The sequence below is a fragment of the Melospiza melodia genome, chromosome 2 (genome assembly GCF_035770615.1).
Source record: "Melospiza melodia melodia isolate bMelMel2 chromosome 2, bMelMel2.pri, whole genome shotgun sequence".
NCBI classification, from domain to species: Eukaryota; Metazoa; Chordata; class Aves; order Passeriformes; family Passerellidae; genus Melospiza; species Melospiza melodia.
Genome location: NC_086195.1, coordinates 73,833,956 through 73,854,697, shown reverse-complemented (window position 1 = coordinate 73,854,697; position 20,742 = coordinate 73,833,956). Strand labels below are relative to the sequence as shown.

Sequence of the window (20,742 nt, the reverse complement as noted above, 5' to 3'; positions counted from 1 at the left end):
TTCACATTTTACTGCACTGTTCTTAGTGAATTTAGATCTCCACAGCTTCAGACCAAATGTATTTGAATGAATCAATGGGTTTGTGCAAAGAGCCCCAAAGGGAGGAAGAATGCACTGAGGATCAGCAGAGAGATTGTTCTGTGGCTCTCCAGGAACATGGAAAAATCTGTGAAAGAAGATACATCCAGCAACATCAAGCTGGATTTTTTGAAATGGACATTGTAAATTCCTGCTGTAGTTTCCTTTGGTCAGGCAGTATTAGCAGTGCAGTTAAATGGACACTCATTGCAGTTTCATTATCAAATCAGGACTTCCATGAGTCTGTGCAACTTCAGGTGTTTAAGGAAAAGGAATCATTCAAGACAGAAGGGGGTTTTGAGTAGGATTGCTGATAGTTTTGTTGACTTTCTTTCCTCTTTACCATTTGCTGATTTCAGTTGAGGAGTCTGTGTGTGTTGGCCCTTACCCCTTTCAAGAAATCCAGTCCTTGTCAGGGCAGAGGAGTGTATGTGTACAGGTTTTTTTATTCTTTGCTGAGAATTTACTGTAGCAGATGTTGTCCAAGCTTCTTCCTACACGGTTATGTTTTGATTGTTTAATGAGGCAAAGAGGAGATAAAGCACTTCTGCAATTCTTAGATTAACAGACTTTTCAAGGTGCTAACAGTGGACATATGGCAACTGTTCTACCAATGCATGTGGAAGCAAGCCATGATTTTAACATCAGGGTCAAATGCAGTCAGCTATGCAGCAGTCAACTTCTGCAGAGGTAGTTACACAATCAAGCCACCTGTTTATTCGGGAGGGAAAGACTGACTCCTGATAGAGAACCTGCGTGTGCTTAGTGATATGTTTTGGAGCTCTTTGAATATGCTTAGTTACTACAGCTTCTGGCAGAATTTCACCCTGGTGTACTGTGGAGCTCTTTGCTTTCATATAGTCTTCAGCTGATACTTACCAGTGGAGTGTTGTGTTGCTGTCTGGTGCTCATACTCCAGCTTACAGACAGAGCCAGTGTGATTCCTGACACAAAGGCTAATCAGTACAACAATCCTGCTGTCAAGGATCCATTATTTTGTTTCTTATGCTAACACAGTGACTTTGCTAATGATGTTCATCTTCCTGACTTAATTAGCCTCCCTCAGAAGTCAACAGAGAGAACAGGAAACCTCCAGACAGAAGTATAGCCCATCTCTTCTCTTTTTGTAGAAGTACATTAGATGTCTGGTATAGGCTGACATTTAATGGGCTTAATGAAAGTAATGTATCCAATATAAGCATATGAGGATTGAAATGTTTCTTTCCTTTGTATCACTCTTCTCCTTTGCATAACTTCTAAAGTTGTCCTCTAGTCCTGTAGTAGAGTGGTAGTTGGAAGTCAGCATTAACTCATGTTCTTGCCTAAAGCAAAGCATTTTGCTGTTTTATTCCCAGCATTTGATGATGAAATAGTTTCTACAGATGTCTCCCGTTATGTTGAAGATCCTGGGTTTGGGTACAAAGACTTTGCAAGGCGAGGAGAAGACCATCTGCCAACATTCAGAGCTCAGGTACCATCTCTTAAAACCACATTCAACTCAAAGAATGTTTATATATCGCACTACAAAACATGAAGGGATTATAGTGGGGTATGTTGGTTGCATGCTCCTTTTCTTGTCCTGGTTTATTAAATAACTCACAACCTTGCATAAATCTCCCTGAGATGGAGTCTTTCACTATTTGTCAGTCTCTGGCAAGGCAGTACTTGGCTTTCCACCTTACTTCAGTTATTACTAGTATTATTGTTTAAAAACTGTAAAGCATATCTGAAATAAAAGGGAAAGGTAGAAAAGCAAGAATTTCTTTCCCATCCCTTCAGATGTTGTAGAAAAAAATCCACTGGAGCAACTCTTTGTTCCTGTCACTTTACCAAGTACTCTCTGTCCTGTGGGTTTCAATACCTGGATACATACAGGTCTGTGAGAGTGATTTGGGGAGTATTGTTCTCGTATGTGCACCAAATCTCTGGACTTGGAATGCTATGAAAGAAAAGGAATGCTGAAATATGATTACTGAAGTTTTTGCAGTATTTTAATATGTATTACTCAGTGCTGTTGGAAGAACAGAATATACATTTTATGTGTAGATTGTCTTCTATACTGACATTCTTTGCCATGACCAGAATCATGAGGTTCATATTATATATAACAGTAGGGACATTCTAGGTGGTTCTGTTCTGTCTTACAGAGCACATTCATAAGCAGTCTAGAAGTAAATGGAAAGCAATGGAAGGAATCTTCAAATCAGAGAACTTCAATTAAAATGACAGTGGGTGCAGGAAAACTCCATGGTCAGAAGATGTATCTGAGACTTTAAAATAAAGAATCCACGACTGCTCTCAGGAAATGTATTTAGCTTTATAGCAGTCTCTGCTGAACTGAATAATTTATTCTGTGGTCTTTATATGAGCCTGAAGTAGGTTATTACTGCCAAAAAGAATAAGGGACAGTCAGTGCCTATATATCAAACAATCTGCCTAACTACTTTAGGAGCAACAGACTCCCTTGGAAAGAAGCTCCAAAGAAGCTGAAATTGGAACTGAAACCTCTCTGCTCTTGAATAAACAGGACAGCTTCTGGCTTACATTCAAAGGAGTCACCTTGATAATTTAACTTTATTATGTCCTACTCTTAGCAGTTGGATGTATGTACGCACAGCCTCCCAAATTTTCTCCTATTAATGGTATTTCAAATTTTAAGCATCCCAGACACCTGCAATAAGTCTAATCCTTACTCTGAAAAACCGAAACTGCCTTTGTCTCTATGGTTTTAAATTTATTAATAGAGAAAAGGTATTCTATACACAGCAGAATGTCCTTAAGCTTGTTTTTGGGTTGGAGGTTTCACTGATAATGGGGATCAATTGCTATTAGTCAACGGCACTTTCTCCTCTCTGGGCCTTCTGGCTCTCAGAGGCTTTTGTGATGTCCTGGACACCTTTCCAGGGCTGTATGGGTATGGCATATTTCTCACAAGCCTTATAGTCTTTTGTGCTGGCAGCCAGAGGCCAAACGTGATAGTGTGACATGTTTTAGATGTTGTATTGATGCCTCTGTGAGACAACGGAGCACTGTTCTGCTCTTCCCTGCCGTCCTGCTCGGGGGACAGGACAGTGGACGTGCCTCAAGGTGCCCAGGTGAGGATCCTGGCCTGGCAGTACCTTTGGAAAACAGCCAGAAACAGGAAGGACATGGAGATGATGCCCTCAGTTGTAAAGATGCCGTCAGTGATGGGATGACAGAGCACTTGACAAGGATTTGGGCACACTCTCACTTTCCGTGTGACGGCTGTGCAGAGCGCCCTTGCTCCCTGCTCTAGAGCAGGATGGTTCTTCCTGCTGTGCCACCACTCTGCAAAGATTCCCCATTCCTCATATAAGTAGGCAGGCTTTTATCTTGCAATCCAGGTGGCTGTCTAAGACCAAAGCAGCCTGGATTTTACCTGATTTTTAGGGATGGTTCAGTACTTTACCCAATGATTGTACATCCTCGCTGGAAGTAGATTCCATCTCTGCTTGAGGCTAAGCACCAAAGCTTCCAAGAGGAGCAAGTTTTTAAACTTAAAAGCCAATCCCACATGGAATGATACTGGTCAGAGTGGAAAAGCAGAAGATTCCATAAGCACTTCAGGAGAAGCTTGGGATTTTTTCGCCTGTAGGCTAATGATATCCAGGGTTAGGGTGTCGCAATGTGATATTCATTGCCAAGAATTCTCGGTAAATGGAGCAAGTGATGTGGATGAAGGATTCAAAATGCAAACTTTTGGAAGAGAATAAAGTCATAACTATCAGACAACAAAAACTGTTGAGTTGTAGAGAAGATGACATAAGGAATTCACTTCATTTGTGCCTTTATATATTTTCTTCTCTTCCTGCAGGACTATACTTGGGAAAATCATGGCTTTTCCCTTGTAAACAGGCTTTATTCTGATATTGGGCATCTCCTGGATGAGAAGTTTCGGATGGTGTATAACCTCACATATAACACTATGGCAACACATGAAGATGTTGATACAACTACACTAAGAAGAGCTTTATTTAACTATGTCCACTGTATGTATGGAATCAGGTATGGACAAAAATTCCCTGGCTTAGGAATACATGGTAAAACTTAGGAATACATGGTAAACAGAAAAATAAACCATGTGTAAAGCATCGTTTTAGGCTGGGTGTTGAAAGTGGAGATGATACCTCTATATGGAAGTTAGAGTGGTTTTGCTGGCATATCAGTATAATTTCTCCTTCCACTGCAGAAAATTAGTCAGGATGGAAATTTTCACAGAAATGTCTTCTGTATCCTTCATTTAGGAAAAACAGCATCCCTAAGCAAGTTCACAGACAACACTCAGTTGGGGAGGAGTGTTGATTTGCTGGAAGGAGCTAGGAAGGCCCTACAGGGGGCTCTGGATAAAGGGCCTACAGAGGGCTCTGGATAGGCTGGATCAGTGGGCCAAGGCCAATTGTATGAGGTTCAGCGATGCCAAGTGCCGAGTCCTGCACTTGGGTCACAACAACCCCAGGCAGCACTACAGCTGGGGACAGTGGCTGGGAAGCTGCTCAGTGCTGCTGGGGGTGCTGGACAACAGCAGCTGAACATGATCCAGGGTGTGCCCAGGTGGCCAAGAAGGCCGATGGCATCCTGGCCTGGATCAGCAATGGTGTGGCCAGCAGGAGCAGGGCAGTGACCGTCCCCCTGTACCCAGCACTGCTGAGGCCACAGCTCCAATCCTGTGCTCAGGTTTGGGTCCCTCACTACAGGAAGGACATTGAGGAGCAGGAGCATGTCTAGAGAGGGCAGTGGTGCTGAGGAAGGGTCTGGAGCACAAGTCCTAAGAGGAGCAGCTGAGGGAGCTGGAGGTCTTTAGTCTGGAGGCTCAGGGGGCACCTTATCACTGTCTACAACAACCTGAGAGAAGACTGTAGCCAAGTGGGGGTCAGCCTCTACTCCCAGGTAACAAGTGACAGGATGAGAACAGATGGCTTCAAGTAGCACCAGGGGAGGTTTAGTTTGGATATTAGGGAAAATTTCTTCACAGAAAGATTTGTAAAGCATTGGACCAGCCCACAGAAGTGGGAGAAAAAAACATCCCTGGAAGTGTTCATAAAATGGTGGATAGGGCACGTGGTTTAATGGTGAAATGGTTGTGGTTTAGGGTTAACCATTGGATTTGATGATGTTAAAGGTCTTTTCCAGCCTTAAAATTCTATGATCCTACTAAGCCTTTAAGATCCTCTCTTAGCACATGGTTTTTGGTCATGTATGATAAACGTTCCAGTTCCCAGGCTTAAGAACACGATGCTGCAAAAGACAGTGCTTTTAGAAAGTTACATCAAGCAGAATGATTGCTTGTGTTGTGTAGGTATGATGACTACGATTATGGAGAAGTGAATCAGCTACTTGAACGCAGCCTGAAGGTTTACATAAAGACAGTGACCTGCTACCCCGAGAGAACCACCAAGCGCATGTACGACAGCTACTGGCGCCAGTTCAAGCACTCGGAGAAGGTATGTGCTCCAAAACCAAAGTGGCTTCACACAGAGCCCTGTGCTCTTTGAAAATTAAAATATAAGGACACCTAAAATGGCAGCATCTGGCATATGAACTGTTTTAAATCAGAGAAAAACAAATGAGAAGCATTCCTTGAGTGTTAGATACCAGTTTGACAAAAATGCTTCTTAGTGTGCTGGAAATAACTTTTATTGTTGTTATTTTGAGTCACTTCTCCATAAAATTGAATGGACAACTGTAAAAGAAAAGTCAAGATAGTTTACTTTTAAAAAGTTTTAAAGATAAACTTGAGAATGCAGAAGTGATCAACTATGCCAATACTTGGGATTTGGAGATCAAGAAATACCTAAACTCATATATATATATATGTATATTTTATAGTGGTTTTCAGCAATAAAAATGTCAACGTGCTTTCAGATATCACATTAAATGCTTCCTGAGAAGGGTTCAGTGCATGAGTGCCTTCTAGCTTTTCTGGCATGGAAACTGTTCTTTATTCTGTTCTCCTATATAATGGTCCCAGGTGGTAGTAAGGATAACCAAATATAATTTGAAAGAACTAATTCCATTAGGATACAAAAAATATTTAAGGTTGGCTTCTCAGATGGAAGATTGCTTGAAGCAGCAATCTTGTTTGTTGTCCTGACAGCATCCTGGGATGTTGTCCATCACTACACAGCTGTTTCTAGAGGAACTGTAGTCCTGCAGCAGGGTACAAGGAGAAATGGCAAAGTTTTCTTGCAGCTATACTTTACTAAAAGTTAGAATTTTCAGCCTGAATGAATAAACCATGTTGCACTCAGAGGTGAGCTAAATGGCTGATGCAATTTTTTACAGGTTCATGTCAATCTACTTCTGATGGAAGCTCGGATGCAAGCCGAACTTCTGTATGCCCTTCGTGCCATAACTCGTCACTTAACCTGAAGCACTCGCTGGCCAGGAGTACAGGGCTTTTACTGAGTATGTAAAGACCTTTTGAAATAGATACACACCAGAAGCTGTTTGTGATGTAGCATCAGGTTATTCAATTCTCTAGTGTCAAAGTTTAGCCGTGCTTCTTGGCGGCTGTAATGTGCAATGACGTGTTTTATTTTCTTGATGCTTAACATTACTAATGATAACAAAAGTAACACTGAGGAGCGCTACTCTGCATTGTTTCTGGCTGGGTTTCTGCACAGCAGTCAGGATCCTGGAACTGGTTTTATTGTATCCAATCCTAGCGCTTTGTTCTTTAGGCACTGGAGTGAAGTGCTTAGAGACTTCTTTTTCCAAGCAATCATTTTTCAGATGAGTGGAGTCCAGCAGAAGATCAGTTCTGCCTGTCCTGAGAACGTCCCACCACGTCGTGACTCATGACAGAGACGCGCGGGCTGTGCTGCATCGAATCGCCCACTGGATTCTCCTGTGTGTCCCGGAGACTGCTGCCAGTCACTGTCTTACTACAGCAATTGGAGGTGATGCAAGATGTGGATGCAAACATCGAGCACACTTTAATGTGAAATTAATCTTGATAAATCTTACAGCATGCTACTGAAGTGCAAAATTCATTCACGCTTTGTCGTGCCCCTTCGCAAGGAGAAGAGGCCTCACGATTTGCCATTTCAGCCACACTTACTGTGTTTCAATCATGCATAGTCTTGTTTTACTGACAGTCACCCTCAGTTGTCCTGACAACATCCATGCTCATCATGTGTTGCAATTTGTTTAGTTGGCACCTATAAAATTAATACACAGGCTGACCAAAAATAGGGTTGTGGGGTTTTTTGCACTCTCTTCTTTATCAATGTTTTAAATAAGGAAAGTAAAGGAAGGCTAGTATATCTATTCTTTCATATTGGATGTATAGAAATTATTTCCCATAACTTTTTCATAGCATGAAATTGTAATATTCAAAGTTTTAAAAGTTTCTATGCATTAGTGTGAGTGAACAAAAGAAAAGTGCAATATTTAAAAAGAAAGCAAGCTTTTTTCCCTGACATGCCACTGCTAAAGTGTCCTTCTTATATAGCCATAAAGAAATTTTAAAACCAAATTTCTTTAATGTCTAAGGCCTAGCAGTTTTGTTTTAGCTTTTATGGCTTAAGACAACTTGATACTGAGATGCCAAAGCATCCCCAAAACAAAGCATTTTTGGACAACCAGTAATATTGGGGAAGGGAAGAAATAAGCTGCCAAAAATGTCACACTTTTGTGCTGTTTTCTGTTGCTTTTGACTAATTTTTGAGAGCACAAAATGTTGATATTTATAGCTTTATTTTGTATTGCATTTAATGAACCAGTGAAGTGCCTAAAGAGATGCTTAAACTTACCCAGTAGAACACAAGTTAACTGCTTCAAATTTGTCTGTTGGTTTGGACTTTTCATATTTCTTTTGAGGAGGGTGACCTTTATTTCTGTGGTATACATTCAAAACTAACTAGACAGGTTTATTTTTAATGTTCTGTTGGATTGCAGTAGTTAATGCAGGACTTTTTTTTATTGGTGATTGCAGAATAGTTAGAAAAAAAATACTACCAGTCATATTTTGACACTTTCCATTTACAAAACCATGGACCAGTACTCTACTAAAGTTAGTTTTCTCTTTTCTTCCTTTTCATGATCCTTGCTTTGACTTTGCATGTTGTTTTTTCTGCTTTATCTGTCCGTTCCAGATTGGAAAGCCCAATGATTGTACACTTTTCTGCACTTTCAGACTGCAGACTCTGCATGTGAAAACCTTTTGAAGAAAAAAATCAGTAATTAATTTTTTTTAAGTGTCATGTTGGCTATTTAGAAAACTACCCAACAGACAGCACTGGTCTGTCTGCTAGAGAGCATTGGGTAGAACATCAGATTTACTTATCTTGTATAGCTAACGGCAAAGATTTCTCAGAAATACTGAGATGCTCTTGTGTGTGAACTTAGATTTACTTTCTAAATTGTTATGATCTTTTCCCCCCTCTTGTGATTGTAGTGGCCATACCTAATGGCTTCTGCTGAGAGAAGTTTTCATGCAATACTTCTGTTTTTTTTCAAGTGATGGGAACTGTTCAGTACTACTTTAAATTTCTTTGCGTTGAAAAGTCAAGTAGTCCTCAAGAAGCACAGTTGAGCTCTGGAAAGGAGGTGAAACTAGATTGGGATAACTAATATGATGGCTTGTTTCCCCTCAGAAATGCAAAGACTTCTGGAGTAGGTTGAGTTTTACATTTGGAAACATGAGTGCCTTTACTTCTTTCCTTATGAAATATACTTGCCAGCTCAAATGCCTTCATGGGCAAAGTACATGAGCAGATTTGAAATACAGAAACCATAAATGGATTGCTTCATAAAACTTGTAGTAAACCAGTGTTTTGTTTTGGTTTTTTAAGTGCCATATCAAGTCCCATATGGCCTGCAAGACATTCCATCACAGGAAATGTCATTGTAAAACTAGTTTGCTATTTCTGTTTTTTTTCTTTAATATTACATGCAAACTTGAAACATCTGGAAATGTTTTCCACGTGGCATTTTTTTGAAAGTATTGCATTTACAGTGCAACAATTTATAGCCTAGTTTTTATACACAAATTTGGGATTTTTAATAGATGTTTGCTCAGAAATAGGTGTTTAAAGTCAGACAACGCTGCCATACACTTTATGTGTGCTTTAGGTTCACACTGTGCCAGGTTTTAATGTGCAAGTGTTCTTGGAATTTTTTTTGCATTTTTAAAGCATGCATGAATGTGAATCTTCACACTTTGTTCATTAATATTTTTCTTAAGGGTACCATAATGATTGGAAGTGTAGATCCTCTCCCTCTGTGTTCCTTCATTGGAATTGGTAATTACCAGCATTCATGTTAGTCCACAAAATCCCAGCCGTGACCAACATAAAAACAAAGTGTACAGTCTCCTGTCTGCTGAAGAGAAAGCCTGATAGGTACAAATTAACCAGCTAGCACAGGGAACACTGTGAGTAGGGAACAGAACTTTTGAGCATGAACAGCTTCTTATCATTGCAGAGTCACTTAAAACTTGTGTGTTGCTGTAGAGTATGTCCTTGCTCTATTTTTTTTTGGTAATGAAGAGAAGTGAAAAAGGTGCCAACTGGAGAAAGCATTTGCATTTCCCAGAACACTCTACCCACAGCTGAATTTCATGAGAGTATCATTATACAAGAACAGAAATAATCGTTAAAACAGAAATAATAATTTTAAAATTGGGTGCAGTTTGTGCAGATAGCTACTACAGCTAGTGCAGTGGTGTCCTGTGAGAATTTTGGTGAGCTGTAGATGGATTTATTTTCATCAAGGCTGAACTGAAACATATATCCTTTGTCCTAAAGCCTTCATTAAAATGAAAATCACAGAATCATAAAATCTGGAGTTGGAAGAGGCCCACAAGAGGCCCAGCTCCTGACCCTGCACAGGACAGGCCCAAGAGTCACACCATATGCTTGACAGCATTGTCCAAACACTTCTTGAACTCTGTCAGGCTTCTCTGGGGAGCCTGTTCCAGTGCCCAACCACCCTCTGGGGGAACAAACTTTTCCTAATGTCCAACCTGAACCTCCCCTGACACAACTTCAGGCCATTCTCTCCAGTCCTGTCACTGGTCACCAAAGAGATCAGTGCCTGCCCCTCCTCTTCCCTCTCAAAGGAGTTATAACTACGGTGAGGTCTCCCCTCAGTCTCCTCCAGGCTGAACAGACCGAGTGCCCTCAGCCACTCCTCATGTGGCTTCCCCTCAAAGCCCTTCACATCCTTGTCGCCCTTCTTTGGATGCTCCCTAATAGTTTCATATCTTGCATATTGTGGCACCCAACGCAGCACACAGCCCTCGAGGTGAGGCTGCCCCAGTGCAGAGCACAGTGGGACAATCCCCTCCCTTGCCCAACACCTTGATCCTTGAAAAGGATTTACTTCAGTTGTAAGAGTTAAAGAATTGCCACTATCAGCTCTTCCTATGTATTAAAAAAAAGCTTTAAGGACAGGAAAGTCAGTGCTTGTAAACAATTACAAATGTAAGTATAAATTTAGAACAGATCAGAAGAGAACAAAAAGGAAGACATTTTGTTGCTGTATTACTTGAGTGCAGAAAATCAAAGCACCAGATTTTTCAAGTGTGTTTTTGTTTGTAGTGCTACTGATATTTTCATGGGATTTGAGAAAACCAGCTAGCTGCCTAAATTTCAGTGGGGATTTAAGCACCCAGGCACTCAGCAAAATCCTAGAAAATGCCCATTTGAATGTTTGAGTCAGATTTTTAAAGAAACTGAATCACCTAAATAAAATAGAATAAAATTAATTTCCATAGAGACTAAAGGAATAATATACACCAGATCCATGTGATTCACAGTGATTGTTAATGAAATGAGTTGTTTTGGGGACCTAATGTAGACTTAGAGAAATCTCTCCTAAAGCAGTTAAACTGTAAGCCACTGCTCTTGCAGAACAGGTTCTCAATGTTTCTCATGCATGTGTGTTTTCCATGAACATAGGCATACATTTCAGGCTCATTATCCAGAATTTGGACTCCCTTTTAGAAGAGCTGGGTTGTTTAGGCTCTACTTACAGAAAACATTCATTGGTGGGAGTAAGTGGATAACATGTGCCTGAACCAAACATTTTTGGATCAAAAGAAATACCCCAAATCTTCTTGATCTCAAGTGATGTTCTTTCAGTTACTTTCTGTATGTTTGGATCCTTCTCCCATAAATAAGGGGTGATGTTGCACAAAACAAAAGAGGGAGTGGATTTGTTGTAAATGAACTTTGCCAGAGCAGATCTGACTATAAAGCTGTAAGATTTAGTTGCTGTTAGCAGTCATTCCAAGAGCTGGACAGAATGTCAGTTTTCATTACCTGAACTTCAGGTTTACAGTTCCTCATGTCCCCCAGCGCTATGTCTGTCTGAAAAGATGCATCCACCAGCTTTCCTATATTTAGGAATTGTAAGTGAAACATTTTATCTCCAAATGAAAATTAATATAGTATTTCATACCTACTGCATAGATTACAGGTGTGAGAGATGGAGAGAGCACAGTAGTATGAGGAAACTTCAGGAGCATCTTGATCAGTGTTAATTTATTCCTTAGAGCACATTTCCTGGCAGGTGGCCGTGCTGCTGCTCCCCCAGTCTGCATCAGGTCTCTCTTGCAGATATTTAATCCTTGGCTGCTCATCAGGGGAAAAATTGTCATTTTCCAACCTGCCACCACCCCTGTCCTGCGTCAAGTGCTTCCTGTTTTCCCAATTCCCAACCCCAAGCAGCCTCCCAGATGCAGGGACAACCTCCCAGCCTTAACCTTGAAAACAAGGTTCCTCTGTCACTGACTGTTGGTAAGGGCAGAGGCTCTTTCTCGCATTTGGAGACACTTAATTGCCGTAGTAGATTGTTTCTGGACAGGAAAATGCTAAATGTGGTTCAAAAGGATGAAACTCAGTATTTGCTTAGTAGTGTGTCAAAGAGTTACAGAGTCAAAGAGTGTGTCTGGAGTTACAGTAAAAAATGCAGTGGATTCACTAAGGAAATTCTTTCTTTGGTGAAACGCCCCATGCTTGAGCTATCAGCTGTGCAGGTTTCTCAGAGGGACATCTAACAGGGAATTTGAGGTCCCTTTCTGCCAAGCAGGCTTACAGGGCCACCTGGCTGGCAGTCCCTTGGGTGCTTTGCAGCCAGGCAGACTGCATCCAGCCTCTGGAACAAGTGGATTTGGGTTTTTCATTTATCTATAGGTAAAAATCCAAATGCATGTTGTGGAGCAGCTGCTGGAGACAGAGTTGGGTGTTCCTAGGGTACTGAGTATCATCAGGCTTGTGGAAAATAGAAACTTTGTTCCTGACAGTAGTTAGAGGTACTGGAGATGCCAATTGTTACACTAACTGTGGGGAGCAAGCCAGTCTGTCAGCACTGGGAGGCACAGGCTCTCCAAGGGGACACGGCCAGCTCAGGAGGAGTTGAGGGATTGGTCAGCTGAAGAAACTTCCCTGATGTTGAGGGAAGTTGTCTGAGAGGTTCTTTTGTGTGCCTGTGCATAGGGGAGGTGGTGGAGGATGCCTCCTTCCACAGTGTCCAGAAGGCTTCTTTGGGAACAGAGCTGGGACTCTTTCCTTACTCCAGAGATGGAGTAGGGGAAGGGAACCATTCTGCCCAAGAAAAACTTGCTGCTGTTGAATTGCATTTTCACATCCCCATCAGCCCTTTGAAGGGAGTTTTGACACAAAATGGGTCAATCACCAAGCATTGTGTCTCCAGCTGAGGAGTCTGGGCGGCAGCAACAGCAGCAGCTCCAAACACCAACAGTCCAAAACTGTGTCTCATTCCTCACTTCATGCTCATGTCGTGCCACCAGACCCAAACCTCTTCCCTCCAGCCCAGCTGCCATGTGCCCAGGTGGCTGCAGGAGCAGCCTGCTCATGGTGGTGGGTGATGTGGCCACTTTTAGGGGGAAAATAATAATATGTAGGCTACAACCCTTGGACTCTGCTAGGCAGTGCAGTCAGAGGTCTTTTCACGACTGCAACCAGAACTGGATATGAACTGTAGCTTAAAAAAATTGGAATTTTGCAAAGTTGAAATCTCTGGATTTTACCCTTTTCTCCTTTTGCTGGAAAGCCACACGATGAATGTATATGCTTTACCTTTCTATCCGACAAAACTGAAAATCAGACTGCCAACTCCTTGTTTTGTATTAGCCTTTTTTTTAAAAAAAAAAAGGAAAGTTTGTGAGCAATATATGTAGCATGCTGTGAACGTCTGTTTTGATCTTTATAGTTACTCTTTAATCCATCAGTATTAACACCAGTTCTTTTTTGTGTTCCCCTTGGTACTTCGTATGCAGTGTAAGCAGAAGCTGTGATCGGCTTTGCAGTCCTGTGCCATGTTACTGTAACTCCTTGATTTTTTAGGAAGCACCTGACTGTGGGCCACCCTGGGGCAGGTAGCGTGCCCGAACACGACTGCCACTCTCGGTCTCTTGTACTATGTATAGTTCTAAGTAGAATAAGCTTTTTAACAGAATATTGATGCGGTTATTGATGAGTCACGCAGGCTGCAAGTGTCTGGTGTGTGAGAGTCTTTGTATTTATAGTTGTTGGGGTTTGGGTTTTTTTGTTTTGTTGTTTTGTTTGTTTTTTTTTAATTCATAAAGTAGCAAACTTGATAAACATAGCCACTTTAAACTGCTCTTGCTAAACAGACCCTGCTGTAGATATGATACCACTGTAGATACAGGGAGAAGCACCAGCCGACCTCTCTTGACTGTGGGAGCCAAGCCCCTCTCTGCACAAAGCAGGAGCCACACAGCCACCCTGTGTGTGACCCAAACACAGCCAGGGCTGGGGCCTGGGGTCTGTTTCAGCCCCCTGTACCCCTGAGCCTGCTGCAGGCTGCCTCCCACACTCTGCTCACCAATGCACGGGGCACGCACGAGCTCGCTGGCATGAGAGGGATGGACAGAGCAGCTGCTGGACCACAAACATGGTCATGGCACTTCTGCAGCCAAAAAGCTTCCAAGCCTCTCTCGAGTGCAAACATTAGCCCCTGATTTGCTGGCTGCAGAGCCTGGCACATGGGGGTGAGAAGCAGCACTGGCTCCCTGTTGGCAGCCATGGGTCTGAGCCCCCTAGGCTGGGGCAGCAGGCAGGGCAGCGCCGTGCCCAGAGAGGGGCATTTCACTGCATCTCCCACCTGTGACCCTCTGGACAGGGGGTGGATTGTGCCCAGCCCAGCAGCTGTCAGCTCCTGCCTCCCTGTGCTGCGGCCGCGCGGGCGTTTGGGACGGAGGGTGAGGACAGAGCTCTGACACTGTAGCTCCCTGCCACCACCAGGAAGGGAGGAAGTGCGGCAGCTCTGTGGGTCCCACAGTCCCTGCAGCATCTCCTGTGGGCAGTGGCACATCTCCTGTCCTGCTCCCAGGTCACCACCTGTTCTGAGCCCCAGGGATACGCCAGGGCTCCTTGCTTTCATGGGAGGTTTGCCTGCAAGGTGAGGCAGCTGCTAGGAGCTCACTGTGGGTTCCCACAGCAGCTTTTATCATTTCTTTCCTGTTGTTGCTGGTTGGGTTTGTTGGTTCTTTTTCTTTTTTTTTTTGAAAGGACAGACTGACCTAGTGGGATGGAATTTTTTGTGTGTGACTTTTGTTAGTTTTTAAGTTACCTGACTTGAATTTATCTGAACAGATGCAGAAGGAACTTTCTTTTTTTTTGTGAGTTAAGAGACAAAAACGCATTTTTAAACAAAGGAATCGTGTATTAACATTTTAACAGCAATTCATAAATCTGCACTTTTTATGAGGTTTTGAAAAATCTATTTATAGGTACGGAACAATGGGGTTTGTTTAAAACTGTATCGCATTTATACTTGCTGAAATTACTTTCATTGTTATCAGTAGGAATTTCATTGGTTAAATAAAATGGATAAAACCTGACTTCTGCTTGAGCCATCATTTGCCACATACTGGGGAACACATCTCTAGAGCAGAACATCCTGTGTTTTGGGAAAATCCAGTCCTCAAAGTGTCCTTCCTCTCCATGCCTTTGTAGTGGGTTTTAATTTATGTATCATTCAATACAGATATTATTTAATCCCTCTTCCAGGGAGACCTGGGCAAACCCCAGAGCAGAAGTGGGTGAGAGCCATAAAAACAGGAAAGGTGAGAGGAAATGTGTGCTGAGGGTGCTGGCTCAGGGCAGTGCCAAGCTTACCTGGCAGTCAAATTGTCCCCAAGTCCCCAAACCCTGCCCCATCTATCCCCAGAGAAGGGTGACTTAGTGCTGAGGGATCACCAGGGAAGTTTGTCCTGGGGGAGATGATCACTTCCCTAAGACTAAACTAGTTAACATGAGCTGCAGACCTGGGATATTTTGGGTGTAGTTTTGCCTCCAGCTGCAGGATGCACACATCACAATAAGATAAATACATGTATGTATATAAATATCTGCACATATATAAAGTGCTTATTTATTTGCTTTCAGTGGGAGTTCCAAAACCCTGAGAATATCCGTTGTCTTAGGTCCAGGTCCCTGGTACAGGTGGTGTGGCTGTCACCTCCAGTCACCAGAGGGACTGGGAGGGGCACCATGTCACCAGCACCATCCTGAAAAGGATAAAAATCTTGTAGCATCCCTCAAAGCCAAGGGCTGCTGTGGAATTCCTGCTTTAGCCCTTAGAAGTCCTAGAACATGGATGATCAGCAGGGCAGGACAGTGCTACCCCCAAGTGAGCCCTGCCCTGATTCTGGTCCCTGCTCACACCCTGTGTGTGGTGTGAGTGCTCAGATGGGGTACCCAGCACAGGAGAGGACAGCCCTGCTCCCCCACACCCCATCCTCACCTCTCCAGCTGGTTTCCCACAGGAAATTCAGAGCCAAAAACATTTGTGTGTTGGTGATTCCCCAAGACCTCTTTGCCCATCCTCCTGGGCCACCACTCTGCTGCCATCTATCCCCCTGTGCCCCCTGTGCCCACTCTGGACACCACAGGGTGGTGGCAGACCAGGGACCATGTCACAGGGATGCTCATGTGCCCACACTGACTGGCTGTGGGACAATCTCCCCACAGCCCATGGTGACAGCTGTGGGATGTCCCTGGGACCTGGCAAGGGGCCATGGCTGAGATAAAGGTAGGCAGCCCTGCCATGGGCAGCACATCCCTGGGGAGACACCTGGCTGGGCTGACCCCACGCCTCACCAGGTTCCTCCCTCCTCAGGGAGCACAGAGGGACGCCCTGGTGTGCCCCAAGGCCATCAGCCTGGAGTGTGGGCACCCCCAGCCTCCTGGCTGGAGCCAAGGAGCCACGAGCATGCCAGCGTGGCTGGCAGAGTGGTGTGCCACTGCCCATGGACACTGCCTGCCCCCTCATGGCCCAAGGAAGCCCACAGCTGCAGGGCTGGATTTCCACTTCTGCTGGGATCTCCTTTGCTTCTTCCCAGCATCACCTCATGCTCCTTGTGCCATAGCATGGGGGAGAAATGCTGACCAGCCTCAGATCCTGTACAGAGCCATCAGTGGATCTGCTCTCCCAAGTGTACATTAACTGAAGTGCACCCACCTGCACCACTTCATTTCTGCACTACATGCTTAATTAGACCAAATTTTATGCAATGTGGGGGTCATGAAAACTCCCCCCAGAAGCTTTTAGTTGGATCATGATGGAGTTATCTGGTGAGGCACCTGGGCAGAGGACCAGAGGTTCTACAAACGCAAGCTGGAATTACATAGATTTTAAATGACATCATTCATCAGACCAATGAGCTCATGGAAACATTGATTTTTTGTAAGCTTTTCAATACATAAGGAAGATGGTCACTGCATTTGTATTCCCTGCTAAATTAAAACCCTCCTCATCTTTCATGAGTGTTTTTTTCTCTCAGCCTTTTCTAAGGTCCTTGGAGCAAACCTGGAACCTTTCTGACCTGCTTTTGCAGAAGGGAAGCCCTCCTTCTCCTCCCTCTCCTCCTTCTCCCCCTCTCCTCCTTCTCCTCCCTCTCCTCCTTCTCCTCCTTCTCCTGCCTGGGGCTGGTGTTCAGAGTATCTGTATATCCAGGCAATAAAACATAGCCAAAAACTAGATACAGCAAATGCAGCAAAATGTGATTCCAGTCAAAGCAGAAGTGTTTCAGCAGTGGTGAGCTGCAACATTCAGTGCTGAATTGCTCAGGAAGGAGTTGCCAGCAGTTTGCTGCCACAAGGTGCAGCCCCATGGAGGGGGCTTAGCTTCAGCCCAGAGCACCTCTGTCCTGCTGATTTATGTCCCCGAAAGCACCAGCAGGGCTGGGCTGGGGAGGTGCTGCTGCCTGAACACAGGCGTTTAATTTGCCTGGCAAAATTACCTAGGCTCCCTCTGCAATGCATGGAGAGAGGCAGAGACTCCACCAGAGGGTGGCATCTGCCCTGAATCATCTCCTGGGGGACTCTGATCAGCTGAAAACGTGATATTAGATTTAAGCTAACCCCTAGGCTTTTTCTTTCTGTTTTTTTGTTTTTGTTGGGTTTTTTGTTTGTTTGTTTGTTTGTTTGTTTTGGTTTTTTTCTGATGAAAAACCAAAACAACAAAAATGAATTTTTTGTGAAAAACAGGAACAGGAGCAGTTCCATTGGAGGCTTCATTACCAGCTCTAATTAGTGGACCTGAGGGCAAATCCCCACAACCACAGAGGTCCAAAGCCTCAGTGCTGTGCCCACACGGGCCCCGGCAGTGCCAGCAGGACATGTTGTGGGAATGTGCTCAATGGTGAACACCTGCATCTGTTCACAGCTGGAAATGGGGGATGGAGAAAGAATGAGATGCTGAATAAACTCCTCAGAGAATTAAAGAACAGAGACCAGGTTCCCAGATAGATCCTGCACCACCAAGCCTCCATTGGGTTGGGAATGGGGGCATGATCTAAAGTATTACAGGATCAGGGAATGGACAAAATTATCCTTCATCACTGGAGCCTGAGCCTGTTCACTTGTCTTTGATCACACATGAAAGTTGATTGTAGCCAGGAGCAGATCGGTCTCTTCTCCCAGGTAGCAAGTGACAGGACAAGAGAAATGGCCCCAGGATGCACCAGGGGAAGTCTAGTTTGGAGATTAGGAAAAATTTCCTTACTGAAAGGATGATCAGGCATTGGAGCAGATTGCTTAGGGAATTGTGAATCACCACCTTGGAAGAATTCAAGGAACACATGGGTGTGGCACTTGGGGATGCAGTTTAGGGGTGCATTTGGTAGTGCTGTGAAGGACTTGATGATCTTAGAGGTCTCTTCCAACCTTAATGATTGTGTCTGAGTACTCATCCTCAGCTGCTGTGGTGATGAGCCTCAGACTGGCACCCCTCTGACACCAAGGAAAGCCACTGTTACCATTCAAGCCTCTTCTGCAGCCATGGGCTCTGTGCCCTCACAGATCCCTGGGAAGGCAGCCCCTTGCCCTACATCAGACACTCGTCTCATTTTTGCAGGTGTAGTGGTGTTTTCAAGTGCAGGCTCTCACCTCCAGTGCAACGGTGCCTGAGGGTGAGGAATGAACTCATCCAACCCACAAATACACATGTTTTCCATGAACTCAAAAAAACTGGGCCAAGTTCTTTGGGAGCTGGATTCATGCCACACAGGTCAGGCCAAGCTGTGTGGTTGAGGTGCACACTGTGGTTAATCCCATCTGTTCCAACAGGGCCATACCCACCCACCCCACCACCCAAACGTGGCTGTGAGCACTGCAGGTCATGGCCAGCAGCACTCAGGAGGCATCAGGCCCTGATATTAGTCCTACCTGCATGGAAGGATTTATTAACCCCTTCCAAGGGGCTGTGAGAAAGACCATCCCACCTGTACCATCATCTGGGTGAGCCATGTCAATGGGCACCTCAAAGGTCTTCAAGGGTGATGGGACAAGCCCCATCAGCCCCCAACCCCAGCCAGGCTTCACTGGTCCCAGCTGAGGGGCCCAGGTGAAAGGCAGGTGACACATTTATACTGAACACAGGGACCCCTGTGCCTGCAGAGAAGAATTTTTAAATGGCTACATTAGATGGCATAAATCCAGAAAGTGATGTCTCCATGAGCCTATTGTATCATCCCTCTGGAGCTGTTTCACTCACACCAGCAGCTGGTCGGTGTCAGACCAAGCAGAGACCATTTCTCAGCCCCTACTGCTCACTGTTTAGCTGCTGGCCTTTTGGTTTCACAGAGTCATGGAATGCTTGGCTTGGAGGGAACCTTTAAGGGCCACATAGCTCAACCTGGGACATCTTCAACCACATCAGGTTGCTCAGAGTCCCATCCAGCCTAACCTTGAATGTTTCCAGGGCTCTGGCACCTACTACCTCTCTGGAAAACATGTACAAGGGGCTTACTCATTATAATTTGCCTTCATTTAAAAGGAAATTTCTTCCTTTTACTTAGTCTGATGTTCTTCTCCCATATATCCTCCCCTGCTCAACAGCACAGTCCTGCCCACCTGCTGCAGCTCCTGGCATTGGTCCATAACCATCTTCTACCAGGAGGTACTGGGGATTTGGAAGAGTCACACAGTGACATCTGCTCCAGATGTCCATTCTTCACCATGTTAAATTAGATTAAAACATCAACTTATTAATAAAGATGATACTGCAGAAGAATTTGAAGCCTGTGCTTCAGTTTTGCAGGCAACTTTGCTGCTGCCTTAGTAGAAAATGGCTTCTACCTCCCAGGAACACTGTCACAATTTCAGTATTTTTGGAAAGGAGACAAGGTTTTTTCACCCTTACAAAATGGAATAAAATCACACATGTGCTAAGATGGGCCATGGCTGAAGGATGTTGTATTCACATTGCTGTACAATTATATTTCCTGAGTCCCATACCTTCTCTCGATGGTCTTCTCATGTCAGATCTTCCCAGCAGTGGTGTTGTTGCTTCTCGGTCAGGGCTCCTCTCCCAGGCTCTCCCTGACCACCCCGCCCCCTTTTATCTCAGCTCTTTCCACGGGCTACAGCTGCTGCCCAATCAAGGACATCACAGCTGCAGCCCATTTACAATAACTAGAACCAGGGCGGGGTCACTAATACAATAGAGAGATCTTTAACTGCTATACATATACTTACAATACATAAGTTAACTCAGGCCCCCAGATACACATTCACTCAGCCCCCTACAGAAGGATATGCCTCTGAGACAGAAAGAGCCACGTTCACATGCCAAATTTGCTGTTAGGCAGGAGTGGGTGCTGAATGTCAGCATCCAAACTGCTAATCCAGACCCTGGGCTGCTCTTGGATGTCTCCTGTCCTTGTTCCAACCTGGACTTGAAAACTATTTTCCACTAAAAATGGTAAATTGCCATGAAAAGAACCCTGTATGATAAATCACCCCATTCTGACAGAATATAATTCCTTGGAGATTTTCCAACCAGCTGTAACACTAACACCACTGGAAAGTCTTTAGGCATTTCTGCCTGGCTGGAAACACCAGTTGTGTGGAAATCAATAGTAGATGTTACCCAGTGTGAGATCCACCGAAGTGAGTCCAAGAGCCCAGGAGGCTGTGCAGCAAAGAGAAATCAGTCCATGCCAAACCCACAGTATTGCAACCTCACTAATACACACACACCCTGGACACACCTCACACTCCTTGCTCCCAGACAATCCCTCCTGGCCAAACGAGTTACACTGGTGTTTATTATCCAATACCTTTTCCATTTTCTGGCACTGGCTATGCTGGCGAGATAAACCTGTAAGCAAGCATGGCTCACTTCTCTGCTGAACAGGAGCTGCTC

At 44.3% G+C, this 20,742-nt stretch overlaps 1 protein-coding gene across 2 annotated transcripts in view; it reads left to right on the top strand.

Annotated features, from left to right (window-relative positions):
* SESN3 (sestrin 3) overlaps positions 1 to 14,932 on the top strand; it is a 44,832-nt gene extending 29,900 nt beyond the window's left edge. The window contains exons 7-11 of one of the 2 annotated variants that reach the window (XM_063148881.1): positions 1,434 to 1,549; positions 3,914 to 4,104; positions 5,396 to 5,540; positions 6,382 to 6,504; positions 6,832 to 14,932. In XM_063148881.1, coding sequence (XP_063004951.1) covers positions 1,434 to 1,549; positions 3,914 to 4,104; positions 5,396 to 5,540; positions 6,382 to 6,468 — 539 coding nt within the window. In that variant the 3' untranslated portion in view covers positions 6,469 to 6,504; positions 6,832 to 14,932. Of the gene's footprint in view, positions 1 to 1,433; positions 1,550 to 3,913; positions 4,105 to 5,395; positions 5,541 to 6,381 lie in introns of both variants that reach the window. The other variant, XM_063148880.1, reaches the window with a different exon arrangement.
* Positions 14,933 to 20,742: the final 5,810 nt, after the last annotated feature.